This window comes from Pagrus pagrus, assembly GCF_965226575.1.
Source record: "Pagrus pagrus genome assembly, chromosome: 1".
In the NCBI taxonomy this organism is placed as follows: Eukaryota; Metazoa; Chordata; class Actinopteri; order Spariformes; family Sparidae; genus Pagrus; species Pagrus pagrus.
The window spans coordinates 25185502-25205118 of NC_140185.1; the positions used below are offsets into that span (position 1 = coordinate 25185502).

A 19617-nucleotide genomic window follows, 5' to 3' on the forward strand; every position below is an offset into this window, starting at 1 on the left:
GAAACTCAGCGCCCTTCACAGTTGGACAGAACTTTATTTGTGCTAGGGGGGAAATTTCTGTGCAGCAGTAGCAGTACAATGTAAGAGTGTATATACTGTTGTGATGAAACAGCAGTCGGTACAAAAAGACAACATTATAAAACATGAAAAAAAGAAAAGAAAGCCAGAACAGTAAATATAAAAGTTTAGTAAAAGTTTTGTTCCAGTTTATTTCAGGCGTGTGTTTGCTCACTTCAGTTCAGTTTTAATTGGTTAAAATGTTCAGGTTGAGGCAAATTTTTACTAGATTTCCGTAATTTATTTTAAACAAAGTATGTCTTTATTATTATGATATGGGGGTATTTGTCAGGGGCAAGATTTAAGAAGCTCAGAAACAACAACAACACTTTGTTTGAGAAATTGAGAAATTGAGAAAGACTGAAACCAAAGACATTCCTGTATCTTTATTTATTTTATTTTTGGTGGTTTTGTAGTTTTACAATATTGTTTAAATGTGCAATATGTCAGGATTGTCTGAACAAGGTCACTCCAAATAGATAGGGGGCAGCATATGACCAGTGTAACCGCTAACTGCTGCTAACTGTAGCTGCTGTTAGCTAGCTATCTTAGTTAGTAGTGGTCCAGAAAGCTAGCAGTCCAGACTGGGAGGTTGGAGTGGTATTAAAAGATGGGATGGGCTGGGGTTAGCTGGTTAGCATGCTAACTGCAGAAGATGCCACTGCAACACAATCGGTTTCTGTCTTTGACTTATTGTTATCACATCCTGTTGATAATTAAGGGATGTTTATTTCGGTTAACTAAAAAGAAAAAAATAGACCTAGTTTTAGTTTTCAGTTTAATGTTTTGTTTATATTAATTTACTACTGTTGCCAATGGAGGAAGTGAAACTGCATTGATTCTACAGACAAATCTGTCATTGTGGAGAATCAGATCATTTAAATGAAACTGTAAGGACATGATTGTGAGTTTGCAGCTAAACCGTGCTGCGGAAGAACAAACATTTACTGTGTGGATGTCCTGCGTGTGTGTGCAGCCGACAGCGCTGCAGTTCAAAGAGTAATGAGGAGGCTCAGGCTCTTGAGTGCTGCTTTGAGCTCAGTCTGAAAGGAGCTTACAGCGTTCCTTTGGTTGTTGGATTCACCTGAAATCATCTTGGTGGGTGGCTGTGTCTGACTGAACCCAGTTCAGACTGTGTTTGGCTCAGCAAGGGTCAGACAGTCCCCTGCTGATGCAGCAAAATCAGAGAGATAAGAAATAACTGGGCAGCCTGCGGACAGAATCCTCAGTACAGAATACACTCGGCCCACAGGGGAGACAAACAAGTGGGAGTCTATTGTGTTGTGCTGCAGCCATCTCCAGACTCTGAGTCATCCCAACAATGTGCGAATCATGATTCATGCTTCCCACTCTGGGTCCGGAAAAAAAAAAAAAAGATATTGTCACCCCGTTTAAAACCAGACAGCTTCATCCTGTGCCTCTCCACACTCACACCTGTCTGGTCATTTTGTACAACTTCAAGTTCTGCCGCCTCACATTCTGCTGCACTTGAATATCTGAAAAATATCACGCTGAAAAATAATATAAAAAACTTAACTCTTGCACCTCAGTCTGCCCCTAAAGCTTCATCCAGTGACTCATCTGAATGACAGACACCAGTCTCTCAAAACAAACTTCTCCTCATTTAACAGTGATGAACACTCATGCTTCACAAAGAGAAAAAGCTCTCTGTTAGTCATCAGGGAATGATGATAGAGATGATTCAACTATATGTCTTTGACCACAATGGCTGGCTGGCACTAATAACACACTTGCGTACGGGTGTGTGTGTCTGTGTGTGTGTGTGTGTGTGTGTGTGTGTGTGTGTGTGTGTGTGTGTGTGTGTGTGAATGGTGAAATAGAAAAACGGACAAGGTTATTAAAAAAACTGTGTTTAATGAATGTGTGTTGTACGGGTGGCTGAAAATTTATTTTTATTTTTGTGGAGTATTTATCTGTATCTTCTGTCTTATTAAGCACATTGAGTTTACCAGTGTATGAAATGATACAAAATAAAACTGGACTGTCTGTGTTGGAAAGTAGGCTTAGTATGTAATTTATATTTGTACTCAAGTAAGCACAGCTGTGAGATATTTGTACTTAACTTGAGCATTTCCTGCTTTTTGTTATTACTTTGTTACATGGATTGGTGACATTTTAGAGCAAACACTTCACACTTAAATCTATTTCAAAAGTAAAAGCATAATATAGCGCAGAGAGGAAGTTTCTGTGGTTCAGTCGTGTAATTTATTTAAAGCTGTTTTTGTTCCAAAACAGACATTGTCCAGGATCAAAAATACTTTGCCCTAAATATTGATGAAAACTTTATTTTAGGTCAATCTGAACTTTCTATAATTTCCTCCATGAAGTGATGGAAATTAACTAAGTACTACTGTATTTGGATACCTTTAGAAATTCAAGGTTCTTGTTCTTTACTTGAGTGTTTCCATTTTCTGCTACTTTATACTTTATATTTTATACTATACAAATATTGTACATTGTACTCCACTACATTTGTTCTTCAGCTTTAATTTCTAGTTACTTTTCAGATTACAACCCAGTGAAAACCAGGTCGGCCTCTCATCTCAAAATTTGTTCAATTTCAATTAAGGTTTAATTTCTTTTTTTAATTTAAGTGTTTGTTTATTAGCTGAGAAAATTCTCCTACAAAAGAAAAGATAAAAATAATATATTACAAAGCTTGGATTAGATGTTAACAGTGATGGAACGTAACCAGGTACATTCATTTTCCATTTTCTGCCCCTTCATACTTCCACTCCAATACATTTATTTGATAACTTTAGTTACAAGTTACCTTTGTTCAGGGCCAATACAGAGCATTTTTAAATTAATTTATTTATCGACATTGGATTCTGATAATCAAAAAAATGCTGTATATTGGATCCAATAATCAGTCGACCCAGAGTATACAGTATATACAACATACATGTAAATATGTATAATGCACTTTTAATACTTAAGTGCATTTAATATCAGATACTTTAAGACTCTTACTCAAGCAGGCTACTATCTATATATGTGATATATCTATGATGTGTTGCTGTAGGTTAAACTACCCAACAGCAAAACATTTAATAATAAAACACTGATTGGGGCCATTTTTCTGCAGATTTTACTTTTAAGTACGTTTTTTCTGATAATACACTTCAGTTCTGACTGTTGGCGTTTTACTTGTAGTGGTTTCACAGTGCAGTATTGCTTCTTTTACTTGAGTAAAGTACCTGAGTACTGCAGTGAGTCTACAGTCCTTGCAGGGAGAGGGAGCCCTCTGTGAATAGAGACATGTGCGCTGCGCTGAAGTGGAAAGAGGGAGGAGAAGATGAGGGAGGCAGTGCAGAGGAGAGCGCGCGGCCACTGTTGTTAGAGACTCTTCAGGAGTTCACAATGGAGTCTGTCACTGCTTCACGGTGTGTGGATCTGCTGCTCGTTTTGTCTCTGCTGCCTCTGTTTATCTGTGCGAACCGGATTATCAGCTCATCACCGGACCTGCACAAGTCCTCCAGCACCGCCGGTAAAAAACACACTACAAGTCAGGTGTCAGTTGTCCAGACATTAACTCCATTAACTTGCACACAAAACAAAATGTGTTTTTCAAGATAGCATGTGATGAGAAAACCTAAATTCTATTGTTTAACCTGTGTTAGATCATGTAGCTGTCCTGTAGGCTGTGGACTCAAGTGGACTTTTTCTTAGCTGTCCACATCCATCTGGCAGGGCATCAACAGACAAACTTTTCTGTCACTGTCTGCAGTGCTCCTTTGCCAAAATTATTAACCCATCTCTGGAGCTGACATGCTACTCTTGAAATGTGCTCAGATGTAATAAGTAACTTTAAGGTGGAGAGTGAATTTGTTGGCAAACAGATCAAAGTCTAATCTAAAAATGTTGTTAATCCAAAATATGCCTTTATGATTATAATTTAGGGCTTTTTAGGATTTATTCCGCATGACTTCCAAGACTGCAAAGGACGGTGGCTTTAACCTCTTTATGTATAAGCACTATATAAACCTATATGTGTATATAAACAGATAAAGGGACATTTGAATTGATAATTATTTATAGTATCTCCTGCAAAAGCAAGTTTTATATAATTACAACTGTGTTGTATTGTTTTTCTTTATGTATTTATACTGGCATGTTTAAAAAAGGTCGTTAATCATTTCCCAGTGACTTTTTATTTAATGGAGAATTATCAACAGAGAATTTAATGATATAGGTTTAAAACATCCCATGCTTGTTGATGTGTGTTTGTACATTAACAGCTGATTAAGGCTTTTGATTTTAGGTCTCAGTTCAGGACAAAAACTGTAAAACCATTGTTGAGTTTTGTGTGTTTAACCCAACTGACTCTTAAGGTTAGAGTTGTGAGTGAAACTGTAACACACACACGCACTCAAACATCCCGCCAACATATTTGAATTTGGTTGCCATAGAGACAGCAGTAAGAGGTATACTAAATGAGCGTTACTGTTTTTTTTTTTTTCTTCCAGGGCTCGGGGTGAAGGAGCACTCACAGATTGTTGCCCAGCACAATAGGCTGCGCAGCCGAGTCCAGCCCACGGCAGCGAACATGCAAAAAATGGTTTGTGGCATCTATTGTCTGTCTCTACTGTGTGTTTGAATGGTAGGAGCGCTGTGGCGTCAGTGTGAGTTTAAGGCATTTTATCCACATATTGAAAGTCTACAGTCCAGTTAAGCTCAAGTGTTGTGTACTGTAGACTCTCTCCTTCTCCACAAGTGAAAGATATTGGCCGCGTGTTACAAACTTATGCTTCTGAATTCAAACAAGCTCTCAGCTACCCTGGAAAAAAAACAGTAATGATGATGGTGATGGTGCCAGTAATGATCAGACGTGTAGATCTGGATGCGAGCCAGCAGCTCTGAGAGGCCAACAGTGAGAACAACAGTCCAGAAAGTTGTTTCAGTTTCTTTTTCTCACGTTGTTCTCTCTAACTATTGCCGGTACCTTAGCAGCATGGTCACAGGCAAAGCACGGCATTCCTACAATAACCGCTAGTTATTTCACCCAAAGATATTCCTTTTTAAAAAGCAAAATCACCAAACAAAGGCTGGATGAAAAAAGGGTTTTAGTTAAGCTGTCTTCCTTTGTAGTGCCAAGAGTCTGAACAGTGTGAAATACTAGTGTAAGTGCACCATTTGTTCTGCTCTTCTGCAGACTGAGTGATAGAACAAGGCCAAAATCAATTAAGGCTGCAAGCAGCGTTGAAAGGGCTCTTGCACCCCTGCGCGCGAGGGCTTGCTGCAGCTGCGGCCTCGTTGCCGAACATCAACCGCTCAACACGCTTCTGAATTATCATGTGTGTTGGTCACTGTGCGAAAGAGTTTAATGTGACTTCCTGCGCCCCGTTATGTGGAGCTAGAGAAGGACGAATTAGTCAAGTGTATCGAGGGGAGACCACACCCATAAAATATAAATGAAATGATGATTGTCAGAAAAAGGTTTAGTTTCTGTTGCTAGTTGGTGGCACAACCTGTATGACCCCCGATAGGCATGTAGATGTCCTCAGGCCGGGACTCCTAGGAAATGTTTGAAGTTTAGAGCAGATTCAACCATGTGTAGTCGAGCGACGGCAACTTCCTGTTACATGGTGAGTCATAGAAATTTGCAGCGGACCCAAAAATCAAGCTTTACATCTTTACATTGCAGAGGTGTTAAGATTGTCCAGACAAAAAAGTTGCTGGGGCTCTTTAAGGGGCGGAGACAGGGTGATAAAACCAGTAAAAAGGTTGTGGTGAGGTGTTGCTGAATGTGCAGCAATTCTTACTAATAATTTTTCACTCAGGTTTTTCTAATCCCACTTTCTTCAAAACACTCCAGCTAAATCCCCTCCCTATCTTCTTCCATCTATCGCCCTGCCGTACAGTTCTTATCTGCACAACTGTCTCGCCTGCATGTGATTATGACCGCGAGGTAACGACGGATTATGAAATTCACAATGCTCCAGATATCCTCTGGGCCTAATATGAGATTTGTGCCAGGGCAAACTGTCACTTTGTCATAGATTACATCCTCAAAGCCACCCGTACAGACTGAGCCTCTTTCTTCGACTGCTCTTCAGCCTCGCCGAACTGTTCTCAACTGATAAGGCGGTAATGAGAAAAGGAGGATGTGGATAATCATTCTGCATTCACAACTCTGGTATTACAGGTAATTTCCCTGTGAAAACCCTCAGAGGAAGCTTTGCCGAGCTGAAGAGGCATATTAAAGAGCTTTACTGATAAACGTTAAAAGGCTCAAGGCTTCGGCTCTGTTTGTGAATATCTGAATAAGGGCTTTTTTTTTTAACCAAGAAACCAACCAGTGAGCATTGTGGTGAGATTGTGTTGAAGTGATTACAATATAGTCCTTTAGGCTTTGCTTTCAGGCTGAGATAAAATAATCATATTTTAGGAATGAATGATGCGCCTCTCTTTCTTACCCAATGCCCTGTCTGTGGGTTTTCTTTGAGGGCTAAGAAGCTGAGGTCATGCCATCGCTTTCAGAGTTCACATATTGACTTTTGATATGTAAATCATATATCTTGTATTTTATTAATCTCTCTCACAACTTCACACTTTATTTCCACACAGCGTGAATAAAATAGCACAAAGCCAAATATGGGGCTTAATAATTTATCTAATTCAGTATGTGACAATATAGCAGTTGTTGATCGTGGCACAAAGAAGACAAAGCAGTTTAAACACACATCTGTCTCCGTGAGACATTCAAATCCCACAGCTGATGCAACATGACATGCTTTAAAATGAAACGTCTTGGATGAAATATCGCCCGGTGACCTGAAACTCCTCTGGTGGCATCAAAGTGTGACATCAGAGAGCAGAGTGAACAATGAACTCTCCGCCTTTCTGCACAACACTTCAGTGTCAAATCTCCCAAACTCTGTCTAACCACACAGAAAAAGTTGAAAGGTGAAAAGACATTTGACTAGACTCTGTGGATGTTGCATCTTTAATGCACATCAATGTAAGCACACACTGGAATATGATTTAGGAATATGAATTCATTTATAAAGGGTTTATAAGCAGTACATGCACCTTTCTTATGATAAATCCATATTGCATAAAATACCAATTTCTACATAATGTTGCTTTAAGTTTATTTTAGCAGTTTCACATCTCAACCTTTGTGCTTGTACTTTGCTGTTCTTTTATTTTTATTTCATATTTAACCAAGATATAACCCATATTTTCCAAATATAATATTTTCCAAATATAACCCCTTACTTAACTGTAATGGGTTACTAAGTAAAGCATAATAATAAAATTAACTAACTAATAATGACCTCTGATAAAGTCATTAATAACTTATGAACCTTTAATATACTGTAGGCTGTTGAAACTGACCACTCACCTTCAATCATTTGTTTCATTTAATTGACTTATGATATTTTTTATTACAGAACTTGAATCTGAATCAGAATTGGTAAGTGTACACATACAAAGAATTTGACTCCAGTTTACATAACTCTCAGTGAACTACACCGAAATAGACATACAGCTAGAAACAAAGGCAGCGAGACCTGAACAAATAAGTTAAAGGTAAAGAATCAGGAATGGCAAACGGTGCAGCACAGTACTGTACAGCGTGTGCAGAGAAAGTAGGTGTATATACAGTATATTGAAAACACCAATGGCCAACATCATAATAAGTATACACCAAAGAGTCTGTTTTCAAGTCAGTTGTTCTGTGTGTTGTATCAGCAGTGCAAAGAAGCAATAGAAATAGTGCAAACGAATAAAGAATAAATATTGGATAGATATGCGTACACGACGTGGATCCATTATTTATTCTGTAACCTGTAACTTTCCTCATGTTGTTGCCTCTTTATACAGCAAGAGAACCTGAAGCGATGTTTGTACTACAGCAAACATGGCAGAGTGATTGTGGAAAGTTTGTGTTGTTTATTTGAATAAGCCACTGCAAATCTTGGAAAATGTGCCACCAAGTGAAGTGTTTATACAAGTGCAGCACACAATGAGTGTCAGTCTGTGTTTGTTGGCCCTGACATGGACTGGCAGCTTGCCTGCAGTGTCTCTCTGCCTGCTCCCTGAAAAGGACTAAGAGGGTAAAGCAAATCACGTATGCACTATTAGCATTGACCTTCATGCCAAATAGTTTTTCTTTCATCCACTTTTAATCAGACGGTAAGGTACAAGATGACCTCTGTTTCAAGTTTAAGGTGCTTTGAACTTCAAGTACAACGGATCCCAATATTGTGATCATTAAATGAGGCGGGGATGAAAGTTTTCCGTTGGTAATTATTGATGTATTTGCTAATTAATTTTTCATTATTCATGCAGAATTAAACTGCTTAGTTTGCGTCAGTATGAACAAAATGTTGGACGTGCAGGAAAAGTTTTGTGGGCCGTTGTTGGACTAGTGACAAGGTCGTCTGCCAACTTTAAACATTACTGGTCAAATCTGACAGAACTGTACACAATAAAACATAATCTGAGATAAACTGACAAGGAGAAAATTAATTGGGGTTTAATAGATCCCAATCCTGAATAATAATTTACTACAGCTATTGTGCTATTAAGCATAAGAAACTGCCAGAGAAGACCTTAATATGTGGAAAAAAATTCAATTTTCCTTTAACAAGTTTTATTGTAAATTGTTAAATATTAAAGCTGCGAAATAACTTATAATATTATAATCCTCTCTATAGGAGTGGAATGAGAAGTTGGCCTTAGTTGCAAAGGAGCGGGCAGCCTCGTGTCACACAGACGTCGCCCCTCAGCACTCCTCATCCTTCAGTCACATTGGCTGGAACGCACATCTGTCTGCTTACGGTGACGCCTCATTTTCTGACGCCATCGACTCTTGGTTTGAGGAGGGGGAAGATTTTCTCTACTCGACTGGGGAATGTAGAGAGAACACCTCCTGTCAGCACTATACACAGGTATCAACGAGCAGATACAAACTGTACCTGTGTTTATGTGGAGGCGTACTTTTACAGACACCTGAGATGTTTTTATTTGTGTGTGCTGATGTGTGTGTCTGAATTTGTTGTTGTGTAGTTGGTGTGGGCCACTTCGAGTCACGTAGGCTGTGCCAGCCAGCTGTGTCTGAAAGGAGGAGACCTCTTGGAAATGTTTGTCTGTGCATATTTCCCTGGGTAACAATTACAAACTTTTTTAATCCAAAATGAAAATGTTTAAGTCCCCCTCTGGTCAAAAATGTATTTTTCTTCTTGTTTCTATGTTTGAATGTTGATCTTCACTGTGTAGAGTGATGTGTGTGTGAGTTTGACAGTCAGTCCCTCCTTTTCTGTAAAACCCTGTCAGACACAACATTTTTTTTATGTCGCCCTCCTTATCTGAGAACAAAATACTTAGTTCTGAACCAAATACGACAGTTTAATCTTCAGTCCAGCTCACAAATCATTATGTTGCTGAAAACAGCAACACTTGCTGTATACTGTATGCAAGGTTGCAAGTCCCTGCATCTAGAGAGAAAGAGTAATTTTATTTTTTACTAATACTATTTACTTTGTAAAGTCAAGTTCTATGTGGAGATTAATATGGTTTTAGCCCCCCTGCCACTACTCCAGATCTTGTTCGATTGTTTGTATTATGTTCTGCAATATATATTTGTGTTGCTGCAGGGGTAACTGGGAGGTGAACGGTCGGCTGGTGATGCCCTATAAGACGGGGCTGTACTGCTCTCTCTGCACCTCTTCCATGTCGGGCTGCTTTAGACTGTGGGACCATGTGGGTGGATTATGTGGTAAGACTAATATATGCATATATTGTATGTAAATTGCTACAGAACGGAAACAACTTTTGCAGTAATTGGACATTCACATCTTTCTGAGGGAGCACTTAGTCTATAAAATGAATATGTGTCATTAGAGCGTTCCACATAAAACACTGAAACAGACATACAAGTCATTGTATTTGTAATAGATCCACTACTACTGCGTTCTGCTTATGAAATCTTTTCACTTTCCCCCAGACTTTTTTTTTTTTTTGCATGTTTGCCATACTTTTAAATCACTTTTGAAGACTTATTATTTTTTTTTTTATATATAAAATCAGTGTTAAATGTTTAGGTTATTATTTCTTGTTTGAGTTACAGCGTACTGCACTGCTATATTTTAATTGACACATTGTTTTCACATTTATCCTTGGTGTTTATATAGTTTTATGAATCCATTGTTATAGGTGTTCTTCCTCTTCTATCCCTCGTCCCAGCCTGTATATCCATATCTTACTGTGTATTTTATTGGTGTATTTCTGTGCTTGTTGTAAAGCACTGGTTTTGATAAGTGCTATACCAAGAAACTAATAATAATAATAACTAGTTACTAGCCACTATGAGTGGCTACCAGTAGAGCGCATACCTCTGCCAAGGCCCAACAGTCCCCTTTAATTTAATCAGACCTAATCCAATATCCAGTAAAACACATTTGAATCTGCAAGATCCAGATTTTTTATTTGGACCTGCATCAAATTGTGCCCACTCATAGATAACAACCACCTTAACACGCCTGATTTTTTTTCACCAAGATCCATCTTTTAAATTCACGAGAAATTAAGGAAATGATAAAGAATGGGAGAAAAAACTCACTCAACCCTTTGCCCTCCTTCCAAATTTCATGTAAATTCATTCAGCAGTTTTTGTGTAATCCTGCTGAAAAACCAAAAACACAACCTGCTTGGCGGAGGTAATAATAATGATTCATGAAGTATCTGGAGTGTTCCACAATAATATCCTGTGTATATCCTCCACCTAGAATAGTTCTGCCGCAGTGTTGACAGCTTACTGAGCAAAACGATCAGATGTACAATTTCCAGGTGTTCATTTGGCAATGTTTGTGTTTTTTGTGTGTTAATGTGTGTGCTTGTTGGTGTGCATGCACATTTGTTATCAGAGATCCCAAGAAATCCGTGTCGTATGAGCTGCGGTCAGCACGGCCATCTTAACATCTCGTCCTGCAAGTGCAAGTGTGACCCTGGCTTCACCGGACGCCTCTGCCAGGGTACCACTCGTCACCACACACACCTACAGCACATTTTAGTATCAAGCCTCATATTTGAATACCTTAATGTTCAAAGTAGAGAGACAGAGTGTCACCATGCGTCTGTTTTTCAGTTCGGTGCAGCGTGCAGTGTGTACACGGTCGTTTCAAAGAAGAAGAATGCTCTTGCGTGTGTGATGTTGGCTATGGTGGTGCTGAGTGTGCAGGCAAGTGCAGTGCGTTTTATGCTTCTTTGTGTTTTCATACACCTCAGCAATTTGTACTCTGAGAGACAGATTAGATTAATATTCAATATATTAATCATGAACACATACTGCGGAAATCCATCTGGTTGCTGCTAAATTCTGTATTTGTCATAAGGGAGTGTGGTGACATGATAAAAATGTGGTGAAATCGTGGTTATGAGATTTACAGTGTATATCAAGATGAAGTGGCGCAGGTCTGAACCTAATTGTCTCAAAGTATCTCTGTTGATTCATATCTTCTGGTTAAATAAGAAGCAAAAATTGTTTTCTGCAAGTTGATTTTGGTTTCTTTACTAATCTCCCCAAACATAGTTATTCTGCAGATTTCATCCACATTTCCAATTGCACTGGCTTAAAAGATTAGAGTTCATCTGTTCACTAAAGCTGAGCTATGATGCATGGTCAGCGACATCACTGTTCATTTGTGTCTTGTGTCCCGACAGAAAAAGTGCAGTTTCCCTTCCACAGCTGTGATGTGATGGTAGACGGTGACTGCTTCATGGTGTCTTCAGAAGCTGACACCTACTACGGAGCCAAGAGTCGCTGTCAGGTGAGAGCCAGGTGTGTGTTGCCCACTGAGAGAGTGAAACAAGCTCCGCAGCCACAGTACGGCATATAAATCTACATACAAAGACTTCAATTCTGCCTTTTTCTTTTGTTTCAACCACCAGGAACGAGGGGGTATTCTAGCGCACATCCACAATCAGAAGGTTCAGGACATCCTGGCCTTTTATCTCAGCCAGCTGGAGACAAACAACGAGGTCACCAACACTGACTTTGAGACTCGAAACTTCTGGATAGGTGGTTTTTCATCTTGGTCATCCTAATAAATGTTGAAATATTATAATGCTTCCTAACAGCGGCAGACTCTGCTGTTGCTTTGTCCAGATGTACTGCCAGGTGGAGGCTGTTGTGATGCTGCACGGATAAAACAGCAATGTTTTTGCTCCACAGGTTTGACATATAAGCCTCTGAAAGACTCATTTCGCTGGGACACAGGAGAGATCCCTCTATTCAGCAGCTTTGCCTTTGGGCAACCTGACAACCAAGGGTGAGAGACACATTCACTAACAGACATTGGCTGCTGCAATGGAGCTAAACAAAAACACAGAAAAACTAAAAGGAGATCATCTGAAAGGTAGAAAATTACTTATTTGATGGCAGCTGCAGGCTAAGATCATTTCAAGAGAGTATTATAGTTTGGTCTTTAATTTGTTTTCATCTCAGATTTCACCTCAAACAGGATTTTAAATAGCAATTTGTATCAGAAAAAACACAATAGAAATAGCTAACGTCATTATTAAACATACATTTTTATGTGTGAACTAACAAAGACAGTGCAACCTTCACCCTGACCACTAGATGTCTCTGTCTTTCTGTGTCTCCCTCACTAAGGTCATCTATCTATCTATCTATCTATCTATCTATCTATCTATCTGAGCAGTTACATATTTATACAAGTATAAATGAATTCAATTTCACACCGATGTATACAAAATTACAAAAAACTTCTTCTCTGAAAAAGTTTTCTTACTTCCTCCTTCTTTCTCTCTGTCCAGCTTTGGAAACTGTGTGGAGCTGCAGGCATCGAGTGCCTTTAACTGGAACGACCAGCGCTGTAAAACGCACAACCGATACATTTGCCAGCATGGTAAGTCTCCCTCTGTGAGAGGGTGGATGAAAGTGTTGAGGGGGCGGATGTTTTGCACAAATGACCATCCAATGTTCCAGTGCGATCTTCCTGCTGGGAGGCGGCAGTGCTAACCACTGGGCCACTGTGTCACCCTACAAATGTGGTGTGAGGAATATAGTCAATTATAGGAAATGCTGACATACTTTGGGCATAAAAACAAATAGGTTTTTCTCTTGCCTTTGAAAACTACACACATTTTAAGGCATGGTGACTGCATTTCTTCTAATCCAGCAACATGTCCACAGATGACTTGCAAGGGAGGCTGGCTGGTCCTCTTAAATCTCCACTGAAAAAACAACAACAAGAGATTACTTTTAACTTTTGGCATTGAAAGTAGATTTATCTTCACTCCTTTTTATCAATCTGACTCCAGCAGCGAGCAGTGGAGGTGAAAACTAGGGAAACAGGCAGAAGGATATAAAAAACAAGAATCAAAGAATACAAAACATAAACCAAACCAAGTGCAAACCAAGTTAAAAGTGGGGAACAAACACAGCACACACACAGTGGACACCGAGAATAAAACAAGACAGGAGAAACAGAGACCGCAGGAGATGCAGGACTGACGTGGGGAAATAGACGAACGGACAAAGACTAAGGAAAGAACACAGGATTAAATACACAGGGACTAATTAACAAACGAAACACAGGTGTTCACAGAAAAAGTGCGGGAAAGAAACAAAGACAGGAAGTGGAAAGTCACAACATGACACATGAGGATGAATTCTACAAAATAAAACAGGAAACATCTAAACTGAAAACCAAAACCAGGACAATTTGAATGCAGCACTGTTACATAATATATCTCTAAATTATACTTTAGAGCACTGTTATGTCTGTATTAGAGATGACAGTTTAGAGAATACTGGGCACAGTGTAGCTCATGAGCCAAGTGGGCTCCCCGGTCCAATAACTATGTGGATGTTTGTTTACTGGATATGGTTGTTCAAGTTTTTATTTTTTTATGAGAGCAATAAGAGTCAGACTCATCGAGTAAATGTAAGGGCTAGAAAACTAAAGCAGTGTCTGAAAATGGCTAAAATCCGCAAGCTAACAGGTGGTTAGTTCTGCTCTACAACAGAGCCTTTAACATTACACAGAGTGATATGTTTGAGCCTTTAATATAAAAAATATCATGGAGCTTTACACATTTTGTTTTGTTTGGGTGTTTGAAAGGTTCAGATTTAAAAATGGCTGCACTTTAGAGTTATTACCGTCACTCTCAGTACCTGCTGTGCTCTACTGTGTCCAGATAATTAGCATTACCCATTTCACAGCCTCTGTCGCTGATAATCACAGCAGGGTGGAGTGTAAAATGTTAATCCAGTGTGCCCATGAATGAAGCGAACACAACACTGAAGCCTCTGTGTGTGTGTGATCCTGCCTACACATGTAAACATGGCACTCAGTTTAAATCAATGGCACTCAGAGTGCCCGCCATCAAGAGCCCTTGAACGATCAATATACCTCAGCTACACAAAGACCGGCGGTGTTTAGACACACACATACCACTTAGATTGATCGTAAGGAACGAGGTGGCGGCAGATGTTTAGTTTTTCCCACTTGATTGTGTCTTTGCAAGTGGTCGGTGCATAATCTGGTATTGATCACGCAGAGCGATCGGCTCTGAATGTGGTCAGAGTTGCTCGGACAACGTTTTTAACAACCTGCTTTCTGAAATCCTTTTTAATGTCTCTTTGTAGTTTATGTTAGTGTTAAACAGGACCAATAGATCATGATCAAGACAGGGCTGGAGGGTGGGATTATATCAGCTGTAGTTAAGCCACAGTAATATAGAGCTCATTACCAAAGCTAAATGTGAATATTCTTCAGTCATTTTCTCACCCTTCCTTTTGAAATAAAAGCACATTTTTACTGAAGCAACAGAGTGAAATGCATAAATTCAGCTGATTAAAAGCGTGCAGATCCCTCCCTCCCGTCAGAGTAATTTCCAGCCTTCATTGCTGCTTTTGTGTTAATTGGTAATAAAATGATAAGTGGATATCACACAGCCTGAGGCAGACACTAAGCTATGTTTCTCCAGAGTACTGTCTGTGCGTTATGTGTTGCCATCTGCATAAAAAGGAGTCTTCAGTTGTTTGTCTCGCATGTCGTGTTGAACATTATTAACAGTTTATTCACAGTCTGGTTTGGGTAGAATTCAAGAATTACTGCAGATTTTACGACACCAAACACATTTTCTACACACGTCTCTGTATATATGCAGAAGTATGCACAATATGGATTTTTTTCATTTTTGTAGTTAAAGGTGCAGTATGTAGGATTTGGGCAGATTTAGGAGGATCTATTGGCAGAAATGGAATATTTATTATTATGTTTTCATTAGTGTATAATCGCCTTGAAACTAAGAATACTTTTTTGTTACCTTAGAGTGAACCCCTTATATCTGCAGAGGTAGTGGATCTGCTATGTTGCACCGCCATATTTCTACAGTAGCCCAAAATGGATGAACCAAATACTGACTCACAAGACTAATTTTAGTGTTCTTGTTTTTTGTGTTTTTCTTGAGACGAGGGGTATTTAGCTGGTTGTGATCTGCAACCTCACAGCTAGATACCACAAAATTCTACACTTCTTCAACAATTCTGGTTTTAAAGCTGCATACCGCTACCTACTGTATCTGAGTGTGTAGATGCTGCGCTTTTTCAGTCAATGAAAGCAATTTGGCTTTGTGTCATCGACTCGTATTATCAACCCATAACATAATTTCCCCATTATCTATGCATGTGCATGTGCATCCATACATGTTTGCATTGTTTATGTCATGTGTGTGTTCACGTGTACTTCACAGCTGCAGAGCACATTGCCCGGTGGGAGGACGGCAGGTGAAACTGTTCATGAAGTTCGCATCGCATGTTCGTTGTGCCAGCGGCCGCGGTTGTTCAATGTTTTGTCATTCATTGCACCAATGGACCAATGTAGTTTAGATGTACTGTATATACTGTACATGTTGTAATGTTAAATGTTTTATGTGTTTTATCATTAAATCAAACTGTTTCATTCTCTGCAAATATCTTGTGAGAGATCAGCTTCAGTTCGAACGAAAGGGCTGCCATTCACTGTCACACATCTCTGCTCGTTTCTCTTGTATCTCTCCATCCTCCGGCCTCGTGTGACCTCCAAATCGATTTAGTCAGCCGTCATTAAAGGACGTCTGAGTTCTCCTGATGCTGCTTGAAGGAGTGAGGAGAAAGAAAAGAGAAGTACTCTTGAGGTGATGACTGCGGGCTGCCTCCAAACCGCATCATTTGTCCAATAACGGTGGTCACAGGACAAAAAACAGAAAGAAACATAAACAACACTAAAGCAAAGAACCTGTATGTTCTTGGTACGTAAAAGCAGCATAGCAGACTTAAACACACAGGGGCTAATCAACAAATTAAACACAGGTGCGGAGAGAAAAAGGGCAGGAAAGAGACAAAGACAGGAAGTGTCACCCATGGAGAGGTTTTGAACGTAAAACAGGAAATGACAAAAATAACACACTTTATAAAGTTCCCGTCAACCTCAGCTGTACTTTTAGTACTTTGGTTACCTCAACCTTTTTCAAATCAACATGTTAGCATTGTCATTGTGAGCATGCTGATGTTAGCATTTAGCTCAAAGCACTGCCGAATATAGTACACAGTAGACTAACAGAGCTGGTAGCAGGGCTGCCGACTCTTAATCTAATTATTTGACACTTTTAACCTGAGAAACTTTCAAATACTTCAAAGGCAGAAAGACCCTCAGCACCTCTCATAATGGTCTGACCCCCAGAAAATATTCCCTTGACCCTTAGATAATTGTGCAAAAGAGAAAAAGAGGGTATGTATTTTTAAAGATAGAGAATGGATAGGAGTAGTTACAACAGGATATGGAATTTAGTTTGAAGAGCAGGTGAATTATTCTTCAAGAGATAACTGTTTTGTCACATGTACCAGATGGGCACCAGAGAGAAGAAAAATAGCCATTCAGTGAGCAATACAGTAGAGAGTGCTGTGTTTCATAACGTGACCCGATTTCTCGCTCTGATCACCTACAACTTAATAATTAGACGTTGAGAGCAGCAAAGTGGGAAGTTTGATTCAAAGAAATGGCACAAAAGGTACCTCAAATAATTTTCTGACTGCCACTGTGATACATTTTTACATATGCAGCTGTGTATGGGGTTTTTGTTGGGGCCGGAGGCAGTAGAACAGTTTTAAGGTAATTATTTACAACGAAAGCTGGGAAGTGAAACACACAGGTGAGCAGGTGGAGCTGCAGGCTGAGCAGAGAGACGCTGAGGGTACTGCACGTGAGCTAGGAGAAAACACGAGCATGAGACAAAAATCCAACAGGGACACTAGAAATACACAGATAGCAAAAAACTCAAGAGAAGAGAACGGGTACAGTCACCAAAGGACCATGGAACAATCTGGCACAGGAGTAGTGAGGAGACCGGGTTGGTATAGCAGGAGTAGGTGAGATGATGACATGCAGGTGCGTCTCTCCGCTGCAGCAGTCACGCCCATGGACACAGACACATACTAGGGAGGAGCAGGTGAGGGAGACAGGAGGGGGGAAGACAGACGGCTGAACCGTGACACTGGGGCTCTTGTATTCACTTGTACAATGATTTGGACATGAAAAAGACACTGTGAGTGATTTTACAAAAAAAAGGATAAAATTCCCCCTTTTTTCCCAAATAACATTAGTGATACTAAATCCTGGTCCAAATAATCATGAAAAACTGTGGAAGGAAATTTCCATATGTTGACAGATTGATTCAGCACCTTGGACAGCGAATGTTTCTGTCACAGTAATGCCTCTATCAAAATGTTTACTTTCTTGTGGACGAACTGCAATGGAAATGCAAAATGTATATCAGAACACACGCATACTAATTAGATCACAGGGTTCTGCATCAGGTATGTTGAGGATGCCTTCGGTCTGTGGCAAAATCGAAACCTGAAGGGAGGCGGTAGATTCACCTGACATCTGTCAGAATAACACACGTCAGTTCAGCAAACAGATTCCTCAAGGTGTTTCTGAATCGCCCACAGCGCTCACTAACACAGTGACTCAGCAGCCAGCGAGGAAACCGCATCTGTCTGCATGCAGAGGTCACAAGTAACTGACTCCAGAGGAGACAACATGTAACAACAGAACAATAACGAGCATGAAAGTAGAAGTTAAACAAGACTGGAGGTCTTCAAGTATACTTGAAGTATAAATTGGTTAAATTTTTCTTGTTAACCTCACACAGCTGTTTACCTTAACATCCAGTAAAAAGCTCAATAGAAATGTAATTGTAAACTGTATAACATTTTATTTGATCGTAGCATTCACTTACAGCAAGGATCGTCTAAATACATCTGGCAAAATATGCACATAAAGAATAAGGTCAGAGCAACAGAGCACAAAAAATAAGGGTGCGTTTGTAAATAGTATCCCTCAGTGTCAGAGCGCACGCTGATACAAACTGGTGAATTAACGGAAATAATTAGATTTCCTTTTATGTGTGTATAATGTTAAGCTAACCTCGACCTAGCCTGCATTTGTAGATCTGATTGTTATAGGCATGTTTTGTTCAGTATTGTGTCTCATCAACTTGTCAGGGTCTTGCACAAGTGGCTTTTCATTTTGTATTACATCGATTGGAAAAGTTTATCATTCATCCACTTGACCCGTACACATTCATTTTGGTGTAGAGCTTCAGTATAAATACTACAAGTTGTGGTCTTATAGGGATTATGTACCAGACTATTTCTACCAGGTAATAGCAAAGCGTTTCCCCCTGTTTCTGGTATTTATGCTAAGCTAAGCTAACTGCCTCCAGGCTCCAGCTTTATCCACAGACAGGTCAGTCTTCTCGTCTGACTCTCACCATGAAAGCAAACGTGGATTCGAAGGATTCTTTAATAGTTGTCAAATGCATTTCCTGCTTCTCTGTGTCACTCGAATGACTGATGTTTACATTGAGTAAAAAATTCAAACCCAAGACTCATCACTGTGTACAAACTCTGCCTGATATATTTGGTATCCTTTGGAAAGTTCTGGGCCTCTTCTAGATTATGAAACACATTTCTGTTGGTTTGAACCATTTGTCGCTGCACTACATGCATTTGTTTGGGATTGTAGATATTTTTTTTTACATTTATTTCGTTTCGATGTGGAACAACCATTATTATTTGGCCACGCAGTGTGTCACTAAGTGAGATGTGCTGTATTCTAAACTTTTCTGCTGATGTGTTGGTTCATGGCAGCCTCTCTAAACAAAGTGTGTCCTGAATGTGTTTGTGTGTGTGTCTGTCTGTGAGTGTGTACTGGCTGTGTGTGAATCTTCGCCTCTCAGACGCGGTGCTCGCGCAGCTTCCTGCTGGTCTCATGGTGCCCCCTGATAAGCTGGTGCTGCAGAGGGTTTCAGAATGGCGCTAGTGGCAGTGGAATTAGCTTCCATTGTCATGATAATGACAGTGATACTCTTGCCCCATCCCCGACTCAGACCAGCCATTGTATGGAAACAGGAATGCAATTTCTCCTGCAGCGGCAACCGACAATCCTCTGTGAGAGTGAAAGGTCCCTAAATGACTCTCCATTCAGGCGAGGCTGAGGGGCCAGCAGCCAATTA

At 39.8% G+C, this 19617-nt stretch overlaps 1 protein-coding gene across 1 annotated transcript; it reads left to right on the top strand.

Moving 5' to 3' along the window:
- Positions 1–3433: 3433 nt before the first annotated feature.
- LOC311271088 (C-type lectin domain family 18 member A-like) lies at positions 3434–15945 on the top strand. The gene is made up of 12 exons (XM_084376536.1): positions 3434–3568; positions 4548–4639; positions 8748–8981; positions 9100–9197; positions 9687–9808; positions 10956–11063; positions 11177–11269; positions 11752–11858; positions 11980–12109; positions 12263–12359; positions 12868–12959; positions 15814–15945. Exons 1-12 carry the CDS (start codon positions 3442–3444, stop codon positions 15849–15851), a joined length of 1338 nt encoding a protein of 445 aa, XP_084232662.1. The 5' UTR covers positions 3434–3441; the 3' UTR covers positions 15852–15945.
- The last annotated feature ends 3672 nt before the right edge of the window (positions 15946–19617 follow it).

What these genes read in the sequence shown, in the direction of transcription:
- LOC311271088 (XM_084376536.1), top strand. Translation starts at nt 3,442, where the DNA reads ATGGAGTCTGTCACTGCTTCACGGTGTGTGGATCTGCTGCTCGTTTTG. An exon ending in CCTGTCAGCACTATACACAG is followed by an intron (nt 8,982 to 9,099) that starts GTATCAACGAGC and finishes GTTGTTGTGTAG; the next exon opens with TTGGTGTGGGCCACTTCGAG. An exon ending in GTCTGTGCATATTTCCCTGG is followed by an intron (nt 9,198 to 9,686) that starts GTAACAATTACA and finishes GTGTTGCTGCAG; the next exon opens with GGGTAACTGGGAGGTGAACG.